This window comes from Microcebus murinus, chromosome 1, assembly GCF_040939455.1.
Source record: "Microcebus murinus isolate Inina chromosome 1, M.murinus_Inina_mat1.0, whole genome shotgun sequence".
In the NCBI taxonomy this organism is placed as follows: domain Eukaryota; kingdom Metazoa; phylum Chordata; class Mammalia; order Primates; family Cheirogaleidae; genus Microcebus; species Microcebus murinus.
The window spans coordinates 109,368,642-109,388,555 of NC_134104.1; the positions used below are offsets into that span (position 1 = coordinate 109,368,642).

General features: G+C 35.8%; 1 protein-coding gene across 3 annotated transcripts in view; it reads right to left on the reverse strand.

Moving 5' to 3' along the window:
• Nucleotides 1-703: 703 nt before the first annotated feature.
• AGTR1 (angiotensin II receptor type 1) overlaps nucleotides 704-19,914 on the reverse strand; it is a 43,438-nt gene continuing 24,227 nt past the window's right edge. For all 3 annotated transcript variants that reach the window (XM_012782821.3, XM_012782822.3, XM_076004727.1), the window contains one exon: nucleotides 704-3,428. In XM_012782821.3, coding sequence (XP_012638275.1) covers nucleotides 2,302-3,381 — 1,080 coding nt within the window. In that variant the 5' untranslated portion in view covers nucleotides 3,382-3,428 and the 3' untranslated portion in view covers nucleotides 704-2,301. The remainder of the gene's footprint in view (nucleotides 3,429-19,914) is intronic.

The following is a 19,914-nucleotide window of genomic DNA, read 5'->3' on the forward strand; positions in this document are numbered from 1 at the left end:
AAATTTGTACACAGTTTATGGTATTGTAAATTGTTACATGTCTTCTGGAAAATATTTGGCAACATGTATTTAGAATATTAAAAATGTTCATCTCTGTATACTCAGTTGTGGCACTTCGATGAGTGTGAGGACTTTATCAGATTCATGTACTTGAATGTTCATTTCAGTGTAATTTATCATACCAAAAAGAATCAGAAAAGATCTCAATGTTCCAATTTGGTGACTAGTGTGTTTGTATTTTGCAATATTATGCAAATATTAAAAGGTTTTAGAAAAATATTTAATGGGGTAGAAAACTACTATGCTATGACATTAAGTGAAAAATATGTACACAAATTACTATACACATTATGGCTTCATTGTTATGATTTATACATGTATGTGTATATAACGAATAAAAAAGGTAGAAAAAAATGCATCCAAATGTTAAAATGATGACTTTTGAGTGGGAGAGCTGAACATGACTTTTATTTTTATGTTTTTCTATATCTTCTAACTTTCCTACAATGATAATGTATATAATCATAACAATTTTATCATTAAAAAATTGAGTAAAATAATGTATTATTTTAGTGTTATAAGGAATAAGTTTTTTTCTTCATTATGTGAAAAAGTTTGGAAAATTCAAAATGGTGTGTTTATTCCCTGCTGTGCAGTACAGCAAAATATTTTTTCTTTATCTTTTCAATGGCAAGATATAAAATCAACCCAAGTGCCCATCAATTCATGAGTGGATTATTAAAATTTGGTATATGTATACAATGGAATGTTACTCAATTATAAGGAATGACAGTGATGTAGCACCTCTTATATTTTGCTGGATAGAGCTTGAGCCCATCCTCCGAAGTGAGGTGACACAAGAATAGAAGAATAGGTTCCACATGTACTCGCCATCAAACTGGCACTAACTGATCAACACTATGGTGCTCACACAGTAGTAATATTCTCCAGGGATTAGGGGGTTGGGGGGAAGGTGAACTCACAACTAATGGACAGAGTGAGCATTGTAGAGGGGAAGGGCATGCCTCTAATCCTCGCTTGGGTAAGGCAAAGTCATAAAATGTAACTAAAATGTTTGTACCCTCATAATATCCTGAAATAAAAATTAAAAAAAAAGAATTGGTAGTAATACTATTTTAATACTGTTACCCATTTTCCCAAAGTAATGAAATAATATTAAAGAAAAAATGTAACTAACAAAGTCTATAATTCATACTATTTGTCTAGAGTTAAGTTAAAGATGTTTTGGTGTTTAAAATAAAAAAAAAAACAACAAAACAAAAACCACACAAAACCAATAGTATTAAGCTATCAGTTATATCAAAATTTAAATGAAAATATGTTAATTCTTATTCACAATTGTCTTATTTTAAAAATAAATCAGCATCCATTTTAACTAATGCAGATAGAATACATTAGAATAAAATTATTTTAAGGTAAATATAACTTTGACGGATTTTAATTAAGTAACAACAGTTTAGAGATATATACATATATATGTGTAGAATATATACTTTTTTAAAACAGTAAGGCATACTTTATGATATATAATCTTTTTACCACAAACTATATACACTTCTCAGATATGAAATCAAACTAATATGACTAGGAAGACACTACCACTTGGGACGAGAGTGACACCTCTACAAGTAGTTTAACTTTTATATGTGACTTTAGTAACACCGTTATACAAATAAGCCTTTTTACTGGCATTGTTTTGGCAGTGTAAATCTCTAAGACACTGGTTGGATTTCACAAAGGGTTCTGAAAGTTGACAACTACTGCTTGGCAAATCTTTGTATATAAAATGTGTAGTAGCTGGTACAAGTGGGCCACAGTCATTTACAGCGAAACAGGCACAAAAGCTTTACTGTCCTTTGACTACTGGGCAGAACAATCTTGAACTCTGACCTCCTGTTGCTCCTCTAAAGGCTTAACATATTCTAAATACCTTTTATGCGGAAATAAAAAATAACAGGCCAAGAGCAGACTAGGGGATTGCATTTTTGTCAGTAAAAATTCCCAAACCAATACATTCATCCAGTTTCTGACATTGTTCTTCGAGCAGCCATCAGCTATCTAATGCAAAATGTGGCAAAATGTGGCTTTACTTAATTTTGTTGCAAAGAGAAACTAAAGCTTTTGTTCAGAGCTTTAGAAAAGTTGGTTCAGTCCGTGTAATCCATTTTCTTCTTGATTCTGAAAAGTAGCTACTGCTCATTGGGTAGCGAAGCGCTGTGGAGGAATGTTTCTCTTGCTCCTTCTTTCACAAGATGACTTCACAGACAGGTTTCAAACATGTCATTCGACTTCAAAACATGGCGCAGGTTTCCTGGTGGATGAGTTTACATTGTCCGAGGGGCGGTAGGAAAGCGTGCTCATTTTTGTTGAAAGGCCTGAGTGGGATTTGGCTTTTGGGGGGATATATTTTAAAAGCTGGAGAAAATATTTTTTAAATTTTTTTCCCAGAAAGCCATAAAAAAGAGGATTCAGGCAATTGTTAAAATAAGCTATGCAAATGGTGATGGGCATGGCAGTGTCCACAATATCTGCAATTTTACAGTCATGTATGATGCCCAGCTGAATCAACACATCCAGAAAAGTGAATATTTGGTGGGGAACCCAGGAAAAGAAAAAGAAAAGCACAATTGCCATAATTATCTTAAAAATATCATCATTTCTTGGCTTGTTCTTCTGAATTTCATAAGCTTTCTTTAGGGCCTTCCAAATAAGAGTATAACTTGTAAGAATGATCAGAAAAGGAAACAGGAAACCCAGAATATTTTTGGTTAAGCCCAACCCTATAGGGAGGGTTGAATTTTGGGACTCATAATGGAAAGCACAAACCGTAATATTGGTGTTCTCGATGAAAAATACATTTCGGTGGATTATAGCTGGCAAACTAGCCAAGCCAGCCAGTAGCCAAATAATGATGCAGGTGACTTTGGCTACAAGCATTGTGCGTCGAAGGCGGGACTTCATTGGATGAACAATAGCCAGGTAGCGATCGATGCTGAGACACGTGAGTAGAAACACACTGGCATAGAGGTTGAAACTGACACTGGCTGAAGCAATCTTACATAGGTAATTACCAAAGGGCCAGCGATATCCCATAGCAGTGTAGACAGCCCAGAGTGGCAAAGTCAGTAGAAAGCATATATCAGCCAGTGCTAAATTCAAAAGAAAAACACTGGCCACCGTCTTCAGTTTCATGTAAAAGTAAATGACTATCACCACCAAGCTGTTTCCAAATATTCCCACCACAAAGATGATACTGTATAAAGTAGGAATCATGACAAATATGTAATTGTGCCTTCCAGCTTTGGGACAGTCATCTTGGATTCTTTTAATACCATCTTCGGTAGAAGAGTTGAGAATCATTTTGATCTCCTGGGTTGAATTTATCTCAGACACTATACCAAATGCACCTGGAAAAAATAAAAGTAAAAAGGGGGAAAAAGTTTTAAACTTCCAGTTGTAAACAATAAGCTTCATTTCTCAATTATAAATCCAGTAACACAACTTCTGCCTTAGGAAAAAACATTGGATCGTATTTTCTAGAGAAACACTGTTAACTGCTAAAGTCTAAGATTGTACATTTAATTTTTAGAACATACTGCTTTTGTAGAAAGTGATGAGTATCTTCCAGAGAAATGGAAGTGAGGTCCTATTTGAATAAATTTATCTAGGTTTTTTTCATTTTTTAAATAAGTAAATCCTAGCTTCCAAATTGACTGAAAACATAACCTGAATCTTAGAAAACACTACTGAATTAGTCATTCAGAAAGACTTGAAAGTTTTTCCTGAAGTAAGCAAAGCTAATTAATTTATCTTTAAACTCAGAAGTGTGACACATCTGTACCTTATTCTTTAAGCAGTTTCTTTCAGCTCACAATCTTTACTTAGGTATAAAAATTGTTAGCATCCTAATAATTTCTTCTTTAAGTGGTCAGAAGAGCTGCCTTAAGGTCACTGAGGAATTGGTCATCGTGGGAAATGATTTAAGAGGGCTAGGAGGGAAGGCTCAAGGCTTTGGGAAATAGCATCCTTTCCCTGGATTTCTTGGCCTCTACGGGCAGTAACTTCGTATTTTTTTAACTTCCAATTCTGTGTAGCAAAAGGGCCTGAATCCCCTATCTGACTTTCATACCTACCAACCATTTCAGAATTTAACACTGAGGTTAACCATCTATATAACAAAGATGTCAAATGAGTAGATTAAGCCAGGATTGCCAACGAAGCATCTCTTTAGTGAGGGCTTGAGATAACAGCAATTCTTCAGGATTTTAGGAAGAATCAGATGCTCAGGAATGAGCTCCACAAGTACTTCTGCAAATATTTGCTCCAATATGCTACATAATCAACAATCAAGCTATTCATTTATGGGATTTAGAAAATCAACACATTCTGCCCTAGATGAGAGTCCATCAGTAAATCCTGGAAAGGAGGCTGAAGATGCTGTGAGAGTAACGTCACAGAGTGTGGTACAGGTACACTCTAAGGTGAAGGTCAGCCCTGGGCACAGATGAGGACAGCCAGACAGATCCTACTGCTGCACCAGGAGCAGGGCCCCAATTGAGCATGGCTGTGCGTCCCCTGTAGCAACGTGCCCTGGGGAAGCAGAGCAGCAGGAATGAGACATTACTGCTCTCCCCAGCATGGTTGTGTTTGGCATCCAGGAGAGCTGAACACATGTTCTTAGGGTAGTGTTCACCTTGGTCCAAAGGGTGCTGGGCACTAGGTGGGACCCCAGTAGCTGACTTTTAAGAGATAACACAGGAAGAAAAGGATTCTTATGTGGCCTCTTTGCCTTCCCTGAGTGAAGTTATTCTCCCTCTCCAAGTTTTTGGTTCCATGTCCTCATTGTCTTTCCTTTTTGTGTTCAGCCTTATATAACCTAAATTCCTTTTTTCTCCTTTGACTCAAGACGACATTAGCATTCATGAACAATATTACCTACCACAAATGTCACATCTTCTGTAAAGCCTTCCCAATTTTTCTGAGCTGCTTTGGTACTTTGGATACAGATTTTGACACTTAATTATAATTGTCTGTTGACATATGTGTGTCCCCCACTGGTCTGCTTGAGGGGAGGGCCTGTTTTAAATCATCTTCTTTACTATGCAGGCCCTGGTGCATTCCAGGAGGCAGATGATAAATGTGTCATGAATAAGAGAGTGAGTGGACAAGAGAATGAGTAAATAGCATATACCTTAAATGCTATGAGCATTGAGACTAATTTCTACGGGGCTTGTGAAATAAATTTATAACCTGGTTCTTGCAGTCTCAGAGAAAATATGCAGTGTCAACCTGGGCCTCACTTTGGGCAGGAAAACAAAAACAAAGTAAAATAAACAAGCAGAAAACCCCTTGGATGCTTGTAGAAATCTGTGTTTAGAAAACAGAAGAAGATGAAAAGAAGGAATAATTTAATAGAAACTAGGGCTAGTTTAGGGAGGTATGATTAGTTGTTTCTCACCAGAGGATTTCTCTATAACTTGTTGATTTTTCAGTTCATTTTATTATAGTTATTGAACTGAAGCCAGAAGTATAAATTCATTTACATAAACACAATTTTTATTAAAAATTCATTACTTATTAAAGGTTTATGGGCTAGCAGTCACTCATGCCTTAATATGGATTAATTTACCTATTTACTATCCTTTTAATGTGTAGTTGAGATCAGATAGATTTTGCTTAGGAAAAAAATTAGAAATGTCAAGGTTAAAGAATCTCAAAGGTTGAAAAAGGCCTGGGTGAACTCCATAACTGAAAATTAGGGCAGAGGTAAATATTTGTTTCATCTCAGGCATTAGGGCAGTAAAAATAGGATGAACACACTTTATATATTAGAATCCCTTGGGTACCCTGAGCTGAGAGAGCAGGGAGGAAATTCCCCTCTTTCCTCTTTTTCCTCTTGATGTTACTTTGGGGGCATACAACTCACATTGGTTCCATTAATCCTATGTTTGGAGTGAGTTGAATTGTATTGACTAGTCTGAAACAATAACTGGCATTCATTAAAAAAAATTTTTTAAATATATATATTTTTATTTCAAAATATTATGGAGGTACACATGTTTAGGTTACATATATTGCCTTCATTCCACCTGAGTCAGAGCTACAAGCATGTCCATCCCCCGGATGGTATGCACTGCACCCATTAGGTGTGAATATATCTATCCCCTCCTCTCCTCTCCTACCTCCCCAACACCTGATGAATGTTACTGCTCTATGTGCACTTAAGTGTTGATCCATTAATACAAATTTGATGGTGAGTACGTGTGGTGCTTGTTTTTCCATTCTTGTGATACTTCACTTAGTAGAATGGCTCCACAATTTAGGATAATACAGAGTTGCTACATCACCATTGTTTTTTTTTATGGCTGAGTAATACTCCATGATATACATATTCCTCATTTTATTAATCCACTCATGTATTGATGGGCACTTGGGTTGTTTCCACATCTTTGCAATTGTGAATTTTGCTGCTATAAACACTCGAGTGCAGATGCCTTTTTTATAGAATGTCTTTTTCCCTTTGGGTAGATGCCCAGTAATGGGATTGCTGGATCAGATGTTAGTTCTACTTTTAGCTCTTTCAGGCATTCACAGTAGAATTTCTATGGGAAAATGTTTGCATTTGTATGGACCAATTTGCAAACTTAATTTTGGACTCCAACTTCACAAGCTGAGGTCAGCCTTTTCTTCAGTTACAACTGATCCATACTGACTAACATTTGATATTTAAAAGGTTGCTCTGAACAGCTAGAGGAGAATCCCTGGAATGTTCATGAGGTATTTATTATCTTAATGAATATATTACTTGAAAGACTCTTGACATAGCATTGAATATACTAATTAGAAAAACATTTTACATAAATGTTTGTATAATGACAAAGACTCCCTACCTAGGAAGGAAACAAATTTTTTCATACTTGAGGTTGGAGGAAAAAGAGAGAGGAATTTTAGGTGATGGAAACAGCAGAAGCAAGCACAGGGAAGCAGAAATACAAATAGTATATTCAGTGGGCGTTTATCCATTCATCACACACTTACCGAACACCTAGTATGTGTGGGTGTCAAGAATGCAAAGTGAATAGTCACAGTATTTCTCCTGTTTTGCACTGTTTGAGTATAGCCGGGGGACAGGTTATTTCCAGTGTGTTGAATGCCATACTATAGGCATGTGAAATGTTCTACGTTTATCACTGACTCAGTTTGGTGGGGAGTTCAGGGTAGCAGAAAGGCAGAGGGATTGGAAGATGGCACTTGGAGGATGTAGGGGGAAACAGAATGGTTTGAACTTAAAAGTGACCAGCTGGCCAGCCAAGGTAGAGACTGTGCCACCACTTGAACTTTTCCCTCCTTGCCAGTGCCTGCAGCATCATCTATGGGAAATAGCTTTTGTAAATTTACAGATATTGCACAACCCTCTTGGGGATGTGGGATCTAAATGTGCACTAGGTATTTCTGGATGTGAGAGTGACATAGGCCATTCTCCAGTCTGCACTGCTGCTACTGATATGTCTTCCCAGAGACTTCATTTTCAGGAAAGAGGGAAAGTTGGAAGTCTTGTAAAGGGCACCTATCTTGTACCGATGATAAAAGAGAGGGAAACAGTGGGGCTCTTTTCTCTTTGAAGCTGAAAGGATGCAGTTTTTGTGAGAAGCTGAAGGACAGAGAGATATGATCTATTAGGAAAACCAAACTTGTGAGTCCCAGAAAGCAGCCATGTTCCAGCTCCATTCTACTTTTTTTCCCAGCAGGGTTAGAATGCTAATAAAAACACAAGAGGATCCACCTCTTCCTATTTTTCCTATTTCTGGGTCTTGATATAGCATTTACCTAGGTTCTGTGGCTTACATGAATTCCATTGCACCATATCCCCTTAGGGAAAATATGAGTTTGTAGTTAAGAGATCTGAAATGGAATCTTTCTTTGCCATGTACAAATATATGTGGCTTTGGATATTACCCCGTTTCTCTGAACACAAACCTCAGTTTTTTTGATCTGTAAGAAATAGGTGATTTTAATCGTATGTGACTGTTGTAGAAATAAAATGACATAACGTGAAAGCACTGGGAACATCTTTCAAATAGTGTTTAATCTACTATTCAAATCTATTGTTTGAATCTTTACTATTATTTTTTGAATCTAAGGCAAGCACTGACTCAGAACAGTGCCTGGGTCAAGAAAGCATGAGAGATGTAGGAAAAAAAGTTTATCACTGGTAAATTCCTTCTGCTGTTGTTAAAAGTCTAAAAATTCCAAACTGTTGTTCTTTTGAAGTATGAGTAAAAAATAATCTTAAGCAGCTGAATAAATTTGCCATGGTCAGGTGGGAACCTTCAATCTGCTGGGAACACAGGGGTTGGCTCATTGTGGTCAAACAACATTTGTTTAATGATTGCTTTTGTAAGAGTTACCTTGTATTCATTGACAGCTTCCCTGGTTCTTAAAAACAAGAATAAGAAAGAAGATTTTCTTTTTGTTATTCCAAGAATATTTCCCCAAGACTTTTGATTAGAATATTAATACCTTCTTAAGCTTTTAGGCAAGCCAAAACCAATCTAATTAAATTGTTCATTACAATCTCCTCTTTAAATGAGTCTGCAATCTAGGGGAAAAAAATACCTCATAGTTTCCCATGATAATAGAGAACTAAAAGACCAAGTAATTATATTTTTGAATAGTCTTCTATCAAAGTATCTTTCTCAAATATCAAAAAGAGTAGGCCAGCGTTTGTAAGTCATTTGCTCATAGTGCTGGACAGTTCAATAAACCATCGTGTTCAACAAACCATTCTCTTTATTGTTCCTATTTTATAATTCAGACTTTTGAAAGGAACTATTTCTGCTCCTGTGTCCACCACCTCTGCCTCCGCCCCCAGTAATGCTACAGGGAATAACTGTTAGTATTCATTTGAGAATGTATTGACTCACAGAAGTTAGCATGAAAATTTTTAGGATTTGTACTTCTTTTTCAAATCCTCTTATGTCTTAGCCTTCTATTCCTATTTTATGAAGTCTACTTTTTCCTTTATCTCTTTCAATATTTTGAACATCTGTATGTTAAAAGCCCCAACCCAGTTGCTCTGCCATTTGTAGTTCCTCAGACACAAATTCTATATGTTGCATCTGTGGATGCTCTATTCTTGGTATTGTCCTTCCTCTTAGGTTTTGTAATCTTTGACTGTGAGTTCATCTTTGGTGGGAATTAACTTCCTAGGAGGCTTATGTGTCTGGATGGTGGCAGCCTGTGATACTTTAGTTTGGGCATACAACACTCATCTGACCTGGAAATTTCTAATGCCAATTTCCAAGCTTAGCTTTCAACTTTATAAATTTGTTTTTGCAGATACTATAGATTAGGCCCTCCACCCATACTCAAACATTGGCTGGTCTACAGAAGTATTCTAGTCTTTGGTCCCAAATATGCAATAATTTTCCAGTTCTTAGCTTTAATCAGGAAATAGAGTTTCAATTGCCTTTAGTACATGTGTCTACTGGCCCTGACTTTCATATTGGCAAAGTCATTAGAACTTTATCTCAGCTATATATCCGGTGTTAGTCTTTCTCTAGACCCTGTGCTCTTAACTTTTAACCAGAGCTGTGATCTGGTGTTTTGTGTTTAGGGAAGGAAGGGGACTCTCCATGCCTGCTTATTCCGTTGTCTTCATCTTGACTGAAGTTGTCCTCTATAGTCATGGGCTTTGATGAAGCATCCAAGCCTTCCCAGGCTGCATTCACCCATATACTGTTAATTCTGGCAGCCATGAAGAGAGGAGCCTGGTAGAACACCTGGCACCATAGGGCAAGTGACAAGAATTGCCTTCAAGTCAGATGCAGAGAAGAATTCCACACTTTTAGTTGGTAATCTTGACCTAACTTCTCTATGTTATGCTTTTTAGATGACTTTGTTCACCCCTGTAATTTCTAGGTGAATATTTATCTCAATGCAAAACATTTTATTAAAATTATTAATGTCATACCCATTAAACACTTAAGATACAATCTCTTAAAACTTCATAAATGGCTCTGTGATATGTGTAAGTGGTAAACAGTGGTTTCTGGCCCTCATCCCAAGTCAGTAGCATTCACTGTGGTCTGACCCCATGAGAAATGAAAACAGGGCTGGCTGCTTTCTTCCTTCTGCACGTAGCCTCTTGGAACCAACTGTGGGGATGGTGGGTGAATGTTCTATCATTCCCAACTAGCCCTCCCCTTTGCTTTATCCAAAATAACCCAAGAACCCAAAGAACCCAGCTTTATGAAAGGAAATTCAGAAATTCCTTTCAAGTTAAGATACACATTTCAATGAAAGTAAAATGTTAATTCCACATTTTAGCATCATGGGAATTATTGAAAACTATGATCTACTAATAGAAACTTAAGCGACAGTTTAACCTCACTCCAAAAATTTCTGCTTATTATATAGTTTAAGCAACTCGGTTGTGATGAATGTCTACCCCAAATTCTTTGCTGTTTTTGTTGTTTTTATTTCAAAAAGAAAAGAGAAACAGGTATGGATGAAAGATATGTGATGAAGTTTAATTTACACGCTTTAAAAATCTTCCTTTGACATGTGGGTGTTAGTAGAAAATATTGTTATGTTCAATATGAAGGACCATGAAAGGCATTTTTAGGGAGCCTAACAAGAGGAGACTCCAGAGACTAGGAGAAAAGGAAAATAAAACCTCACTTGGAAGAAAGCCTGTAAATAAATTATTTCCTGTCCTCTTATACTCGCAAATTCTTCAAACATATGGATTCATAGAATTTCCCCACTAGAATGATCACATTTTAACAAATCAGCATCTCAGCCATCATGAGAAAAAACACATGATTTTAAATAATACAGATTTTGGAGACTGCTCACAGGCTTTTCAACAAATAAAAAAGGCAGCATCAATGTGGTCTTCCCCACCAACAATGGCTGTTTCATCCAACTTGTGAACAAAACCCTAGATTTCCTATGTGAAGCCACTTCACTTTTATTTTTTGAGACTTAATTCAGCAGCAGAAATTGTTGATCTCATTTCAAATTCCACTTTAATGGGTATGAGGAAAGTTATTGGGCAGGAAAAGCAGCACTAATTAATTTGCACCCTTAAGAAATTATGATAATATTATAGAATTTATATGTATTATGAGTTTTATGTGAAAGATTATTGGCCACATGGCAATTCATTTCAGATTAAAGCTTTTAGCATTATACAAATCACATAACCATGAATTTTAAATGAAGCTAGAAGGAGTAAATATTCAATATACTGTACATATTCCTCCAAATTGCTCAATGTTCTGATTGCAGTAGAAATATTCTTTGAATGAGTCTGCAAATTATTCCTGGAAAACGTGAAAGGGGACTGAGGTTTTAATTTTGGCTTTCCCACTCACTAGCTCAGTGACCTTGAACCAGTCACTTAGCGTCCCTAGATGTCTACTTTGTATCCTCAGGGAGTTGGTTGCACACTTAAAAAAATCTTCTGAAGCACTGAAATTTCATAATCTTTCTTTTGCATATGTATGCCTCTTTTGAAGACAAGGCCAATATGGCTTGACAAGTAGAAATGAAATATATATTGTTAAATCAGCTATTTATATTTATCTATATATTTTTAATCCCACATTAATTTAATATTCTACATTAAACATAAGAACTCTGCATTAAAATCAATAAAGTGAAAATAATTTTACCTTTTACTCAAAAGGAATAAAGAAACTCCACATAAAATTATTATAGTCACAGTTTTTTCTTTCTTTTAAAAAATTAACTGTCACTCAAATGTTTCCCAAGCACATTTGGATAGTTGATGTGGCCCTGGGCTGATGAGGTCAATGCTATGGGTTTGGGCCCTATTTGGACAAGCATGTTTCATTCCATTTATGGCAAAAGGTTGTGAGCCTCTCAGATATCCCTCTGTTAGTCACTGGTATTACCAGGTGAAAGAGATTAGTCCATACTTAAAAATTAAAATTAAAAGCATGTCCTAAAGTTAGGGAGTTGAGATTACATCGTTCTATGAAAAGAGGGGCACAATGTGATATTGTTAAAATAACACATACAAAATGAACCTACTCTCGGATTCTTTATGGGAAAATACAACTTTTTAAACTTTAGAAATTAGTTATTATGGTTCAGTTGCCCAGATAAAAACAAAGAAGTGAGGGTAGAGTATTATAAAAGAACCTCCTGGTAAGGTATCATTTAGTATTTTAAGTATTAGTCAACATTTTAAAGAGTTAAAGGGACTCTGTTCTAAGAAAATGAATGCTGTAAGGGTAATATTTATTTTATTTTATCATACAGTTGCATCTTTTTTCCAAACAGTTTTGTATACATTTTACTTCTTACTGTTGTTTTAAAAACATTAAAATACAGGAAAACTTGAGGAACAGCAAAACAATCTAGCAAAGAAAGCACTGGACTTGGATTCCTGGCAAAGAGTCTGCCCTGCCAGTAACCAGTGACACAATCTTATACAGGCAATTTAATCTCTTACTTTGTTATTCCGTAACTATTACAAAACATTTAGAATGGGAATACCAACACCTGTTCTCACCTCTATTTCATAGACTGTTAAAGGTAAAATGTCAGGTCTTTGGAAGACGCAAAAGCATTTTGGAAATATAATCTTTCTATGATGTAAGGATAAGTGAAATGAATTTAATGAAAGCAAGCTCAAAAGATGAATGGGATTTTTTTAATTCAGAAATTTGTAGAAATATTTTTAATTATTAGAATCTAATGCTTTTATTTCAAGAATTGTAATAAGTACTTGATTAATGCTTAAAGAAAAGTAAAATGGTAGATATTAGATAAGCTGCTACATTTAATACTTGTGGCAGTAAATGTTTGGGCACAAACTGGGCCTTTAGGCCAAATCTGACCAACAGATATATTTTCTTTTGGCCGCAGAACGTTTATAGCTTTTGAGATTTGAATCCTCTGTAATGCACTAATCTCTACCTTTCTCTGCTTTCTGATTTTTTAAGTCAGTGCTGTCCAAAAGAAATATAAGGTGAGCCAGATATGTAATTAGAATTTTTCTATTAAAAACATTTAAATAAGAAACAGGTGAAATTAAATTTGCTAATATTCTTTAACCAATCCAATATATGCAAATAATTGCCAATTCAACATGCAATCGCTGGAAAGTTATTGCGATATTTTACTTTTTTGGTACCATGTCTTCAAAATCCAGAGTATAACTCATGCTTCCAGCACGTCTTAGTTGAAAATAACCACATTTCAAACCTCACCATCACCCACCTAGGCCTGGCCACCATATTGGACAGCACAGCACAGGTGCTTAACGCACTGAAGTCCCCTATGTGGCCCCTCCCGCAATGGTTCTGAAAGTGTAGTCCTGGAATGGCAGCATCTGCATCGCCTGGGAATTTGTTGCATCACTGGCAAGTCTTAGGCCCTGCCCTAGATGCACTGAATCAGGAACTCGGTGGGTGGGGTCCAGGAAGCTGTGTTTGATGAGCCCTCCAGGTAATTCTGATGTACACTAATATTTAAAAAGCATTGCCCTAGAGGCAACTTAGTTTAGAACTCTGGCTTAAATGATGATAATGATGATTAAACAGGCAAAACAAAATCCAATACACAATGAAAATATCCTCAGCTAAAATGTTTTCAATTGGCCTTGATGAGGCAGTAAGAAATGGAAGTATGAGAAACTTTTACTCATTAAACTGTGCATTTCTTTTACACATTCAGGACCCAGTATAGTTAAGGTGTACCTAGCAGGATATCATCCAATAAAATACTCACAAATATCTGAAATTTTGTGGACACTCACCTCCATACCATCATTAGAACTAATATCTATTTAGTTATTAGTTCTAAACTAATAAGTAAAGGCTAGGGATGGCAGTGACTCAGGAGAGAGCCAGAGTTAAGGTAGTGAGAAGAGGATAGTGAGGGGAACCAAAAGATCTGAATCAAGCATATGATATACCTCTTTTAAGCTATGGAGTCTTTGGCTTTTTACTTAACCCGCGACTCATTTTCTTCCTCTGGTAAACAGTGATAATGATAATGTTCATAATGGTGATAGTGTAATAAGTATCTGTCCAGTCTGGCTCACAAGATTGCTAGGAACATCAAAGGAGATTGTGTATGTGGAGATGCTATGAGATCCCAGAGCTCTGGGAATTTTGTTGGTGTTATTAAATTCACACTATGGTGTGAATGACTGATTTTTTTCCTCCTACAAGCAAATTTGGCTAAGAGAGATTGGGAAGCTACACATGGTGCTAGAAGTGGAAGAAATGAAGGTACCAGAAAGGCGTGGAAAGACTCATGGGAGGCTGAAAGGCTGCTTGGACTATTTTGCCAGCTCTGATAATTCTTTTTAAATACTATCTAATTGTTAAACATAAATTAAATGATACTACACCACTAATTACAATAAAAAATTTAGGTCATTCTATCTACTATTATTTACCACTCCACTCCTTTTCTATGTTGGGCTACTTGTGCTTTCTAATTAAACAGGCTGTGCTAAGAGGCACGGATGCTGGGGCAATAAAAGGTAAACAACACTTTGCCAACTGAAAAATAAGATGAGATACCGGTGACTGCTGCTTCCTGTGAAAACTTCATTAGCAATAAATGAGTTACCAGATGTCACACATCAGATTTGAAATTAAAATATATTCCCAGTATTTGTGTGCAGTCTGAGAAGGAGTTAAAAAAGAATGAACTCTAAGAGATCTACATAAGATAACATGTCATTTTTGCCTTCTGATTGTTTATTCCTCCTCTAAATGTAAAATAAAACGCATCCCTTGGGTTGTGAAGTAGAAACATGGCATTTCTGCATAGAAGGTCTATGTAGTGGAGCATACATTACTCGTGCAGCAGCAATTCCTTAAGGACAGGAAAATTTTTTTGGACATTTTGTGCCACACCAAGATCGCCATGTTTTTAACTTTGCCATGGCAATTTCTCCTTTTCTCACCTTCACTTTCAGCAAGCAATTTCTTTCTTTCTTTCTTTCTTTTTTTTTTTTTACCAGCAACAAAACTGTTCAAGTCAGTAACTGTCAATGTCGACTCCACTCTTCCCAAACTCTGCTATAACAACCCTGTTAGTGCTTTTCTTTCTTCATGAGATATTAAAACTCTTCTCTTGTTCTTCCAGCTAGCTAAGCCGACTATTCTTGTCCTCAGTTACAAGCCTTCAATTCTAAAGCAATTGTGGTTAAGGAGGGAACTCCTCAGTAGGAAATAGAAGAGCACAATTTCACTTGAGCCAGCAGAAATTTCAAATGATAAACCAGTGTGATAGAAATATCTAGTACATTCTAGTTTTTATAAACAAATATTTTTGGCTGAATTTCTTTAGCCAACTTCCTTTGCAATTTCACAATTTTTGCCATTATTAGGTTCCAGCTGAAGATCGTGGCTGTTTGAAATCATTTGTTTATTTTTTCTCCCCAATTAAATTTGGTTGTTATATCTTGTAAGATAGGTGAAGCCTATAAATCAAATTAAGAGAGTGAAAGTAAATTATCACTCTCAAGCTTCCTCTTGGAGAAATATTTACCTAGAACTTCTCTATACATAGAAATCCTCCAAAGCACTTAAAAGTTTATTTCCGGATCATTAACTACTTCATCAGAATCTGGGGATGTGGAAGCTACTGGCCTTTGACCTTCATGCAAAGGAAGACAGTTTATCCTTGAGATGATTAGCTATGTCAGTGGGGGAAATGTCAATTTAATCTTTTCAGCTACATAACTTTAGCACACAGTGACATACAAGTGTATAATTATGCTTATTTAATGCATAATTATTTTATAATTGGTGTTTCTGCTGATTCATAGAAAGGACATAATAGTGGTTTAATAGTAACAATAATATCATTTGTTTTTGATGATTAATTGAATACTTACTACGTGCCAAGTACTGTGTTGATTGCTTTCATCCCTATAAAGCCCTTTGAGGGAAAGTACTATTATTCCCATTTTTTCAGATAAGGAAACAGGCTTAGAGAGCAAGTCCTCACATTTTTGACACTCTATAAATAACGTTTCAAGGCTCCATTGATTTTATTTTTTGGTAAGGTTATGTCTTCATACTCAAGTCCAGTGCTTCTCAGTCAGGGGTGATTTTGCCATCCAGGGACATTTGGCAATGTACGGAGACATTTTTTATTTTCTCAACAGGGGTCGGAGGGGTGCTACTAGCTCTTAGCAGGTAGAGACCAGTGACGCTGCTAATCGTTTTACAAGGCACAGGTCAGGCCCCCAAAACAAAGAATTATCTGGCCCCAAATTTCAAGTGTTGCTATTGAAAAACCCTACTCTGGTCTACCCTCCCCCCTTTTAAAAAATCTTAGATAATTTGTAACTCTTACCTTTTATGGAATAACTGTGTACTGCATGTTATTGGTGGCTTTTGTTTCATGTATTATATCTTCCCAGGAAAACTTTAGATCCCTCAAAAGATAAAGCCCTGTTTGGTAATCCCTTTAAAGTCTAAGGTTGTACTGGGTACTTAGTAGTAGCTCTGAAACTGGGAGTTGACTAAATATCTTCTGTGTTAGGTCATTCTAGAAATTATCCTTTCTAAGCATTTTTCATAACTTTAGGATTTTTCACAAATACACTGAAAGAGTGAATTTGAGCTTAGATTCATCATAAGGCTCCAAGGGATTAGTGGCTATTGTGGTGGCCCCAAGATTTCTCCTACTGAAGTGAGGAAGCCACCTACTCCGGAAGTCAAACCCTGCCCTCTTGTGGCGTCACTGCCATAGACGCTGCAGGGAATATGAGGGTCCGAAGGCATTGATCTACATTCTTAGGGTCTGAACTGACTTTGCAATTTTTGAGTATAAATTCAGCTTTGCATTCACATTAGGCTTTTTTATCTTTGTGGAACAGCACATTAAATATAATATGTCATTAAGGCTTTCATTAGAATTAAACCAAGTAGAGAAAAGTGAGAAAGAGAGAGGATAAAGGTACCTAGTTACAAATGATACTTTATAGAATTTGGCAACCATAGAGTTTCAATTACTTATCTGGATTCTTTGTTACTCACCTCCTCTATAAAACTGCTTTTCTGACCCATGAGGGCATAGAATAGTTGTTTTTTAGCCAAGGAAGAACATTTCTGGGAAAAACTTTCTAAGGAGCACTATTAATAGACTTCTCTAGTAAAATTCTATGGCCATGGTTTTAATCATTTATTGGTTCCTGTGGTATTATCCCTACAAATTTCTTATAGACTAGTTCAAGGAGAAAAGCACCATGAAGTTTGAAAGACCAGCTAAACTGGAGGAAGTTATACTCTCCCCCTTTCCATTAAGAACTCTATTCTCTTACTATGAAAACACCACTGTTCTTCTTTCTTATCACAGAGTGCAGCCTTTTCTGTATACTGATGCCAAATGGGTAACATTTTAGTGAGGCATTTGAAGTTATGATATGCAACTCGGTAGGAGAAAAACAAGGTCACTTAAAAGGTCTCTTCATTGAGAACATCAGAGCTCTGAAAAGATGCAGGCAGCCTTCCCTGGATAATCGGGGTAAAACAGAAATAAATAAAAAGCCCATCAAGTACAAAAATTAAAAAAAAAGCAATCAGATGGAAATACTCAGAATTAGGAGTGAAAAGATATGGTGAATGCTAATGCTGAATTTTAATATATAAAACTAAAAGCAATGAGTTTAAAGAGCAACATAATTTAAGAAGTTGAAGAGAAGAAATCAGTTGACTGCAGGCTTTAGCAGGGGAAAAAAGATAGAACAAACACTAGCCTAGAATTGGAGTTGGAGGTCTTGGGGGCTTTTTCATTGCTTTCGTAGAATTTGGGACCTCAGGCAAATCATTAAACTTTCATTGAACTTTGATTTGACATCTGTGAATGATACTATGAAGGCTCTACCTTGTCCTTAAATGAATGTTTTAAGATTTTGTGTATACAATAATTTCTTCAAAAGGTAGTATATTATCTAGACACAATAAAAACAACTTTAACAAATGGCTGAAGTGTAAAACTAATATGTATACTAAGAGGCATACATTCAGCATTTAGAATCTTAAAAGGAAACATAATTTAATTAATGTTTGCACAATCTATTGGCCAGCTGGCATAGAAAGAAACCAACCCTAAGCTTTGCGGTAACAAAAGTCAGGGTTAAGAAGCTGTCTCCATCTCTGACTAATTGTGTAACTGGTCAAAATACTAACCCTCTTTAAGTCTAAAATCTCCCTATCTTTAAAATGAGATAAATACCTACTCTATACTGTTAACATGAGGGTTAAATAAAACATGTGGCAAAAAGATCACACACTCAAGGTTATCTATTGTAATTAGCATTATATATATTGTCAATATGTATTCATATGCCCCCACACATATACTAAGTAAATTATTACCCCACAAAATGTTACTTTATTTGTGTCATTTGTCACATTACATATAGCCAAGAAATTGAGGTTGTGTTAGAAACCCTAGTAATAACAATAATATATGGTGATATAGTTTGTTATTAATCCCATAAAGCCACTTAAAGGATTTATTTGAAGTGAAAGAATAAACATCTAAAGTGCAGATGACTTTAAGATTAAGTTGGAGGAGAAAAAAAATATCACACTATAGACCTTTGTTTGTTGAATCATACCTCAACTAATTAAATGACAAAATTCCCTCCAAAATACAGGATGCAGAGAAAAAATATTCTTTTCCTACAGCTCCCCTAGTATTCATATAAGTCTCTTCCTTGAATTATTTGACTTAACGTGTGGTAATTGTTATTCTTTAATATGATTTCATGAGTTCACTTTCAAATAATTATAAACTGTATTGTTTCTGGTAATAGCATTTTTGGTATTACTTTATTACTATATAAAATAATGGAAAAACAAATTAGGCTAAATATTTTTGTACCCAGAACAGAGTAGGGAGATTTGTGAAGTTCATTAGAACTTAGTGAAAATAACACAACATGCTAATAATTTTGGATATCTTGATATGAAAGAGATTCCAATTCAGAGGAAATATGTTTTAGAAATCAGTCTATGCCAGTAGGCATAGTTGTATACGTAAGTCAACAATCACCTTAAAGCCATTCCCTAGATTAATTACATGGTTTCTTTATGTTATACCCCAAATTAACATGTTACCTTTACATAAAAAGTCAGTCTTCAACTTACAGACTTTCTATTTAGATTTAGAGAGTAGCTTTATCTCACTGTGGATCAGGGAGTCACAAAAAATTCTACTATAGAAGAAAATCTATGGGTCAAATTTATCAATGTTCTTCTTCAGAGAAATACAAGAATATATATGTACACCCTTTGTCCTGGTAAATACACACAATTACTGTGATATTAATTGTTAGATTATCCAAGTAAAGTCTATTTAAACTTACAGTGTAATTGAATTACTATTCTCTATAGTCTTTTACTTTCCTTAAAACAACTTAGGTCAGAGATTCATAGCATTTTATTGTTGGGATGGTCCCTAGAAATTATATGCTTCAGGGTTCAAATATTCAAATACTTACATAGGCGGGGAGTGGCAGAGATGAGTGAAGTGGGCATGGAGGGCCCTCTCCCTTTCTCAAAGGGGAACAGGGGAGTCACTTTTCAGCTACAGCCAATTGTGCCAATTATAATGGAGGCGGGATATGGCTGATTTTTGAAGATAAGCTGGAAATTTCAAATTTTATGTGAACTATCCTAATTGAAAATGTTTTCAACAGTGCAAATTAAGAAAAAAAAAAACTACAAAACTTAGCAAAACTCTTCTACAGATCAGATTTGGTTCAAGGGCTGCCAATTTGCAACTTAGGATTCAGGCCAACCACCTAATTTTACAACTGAAAAAAAGACTCCAAGCTCCAGCAAGATGCGGCAGACCCTCATTCTAATATTTTACACT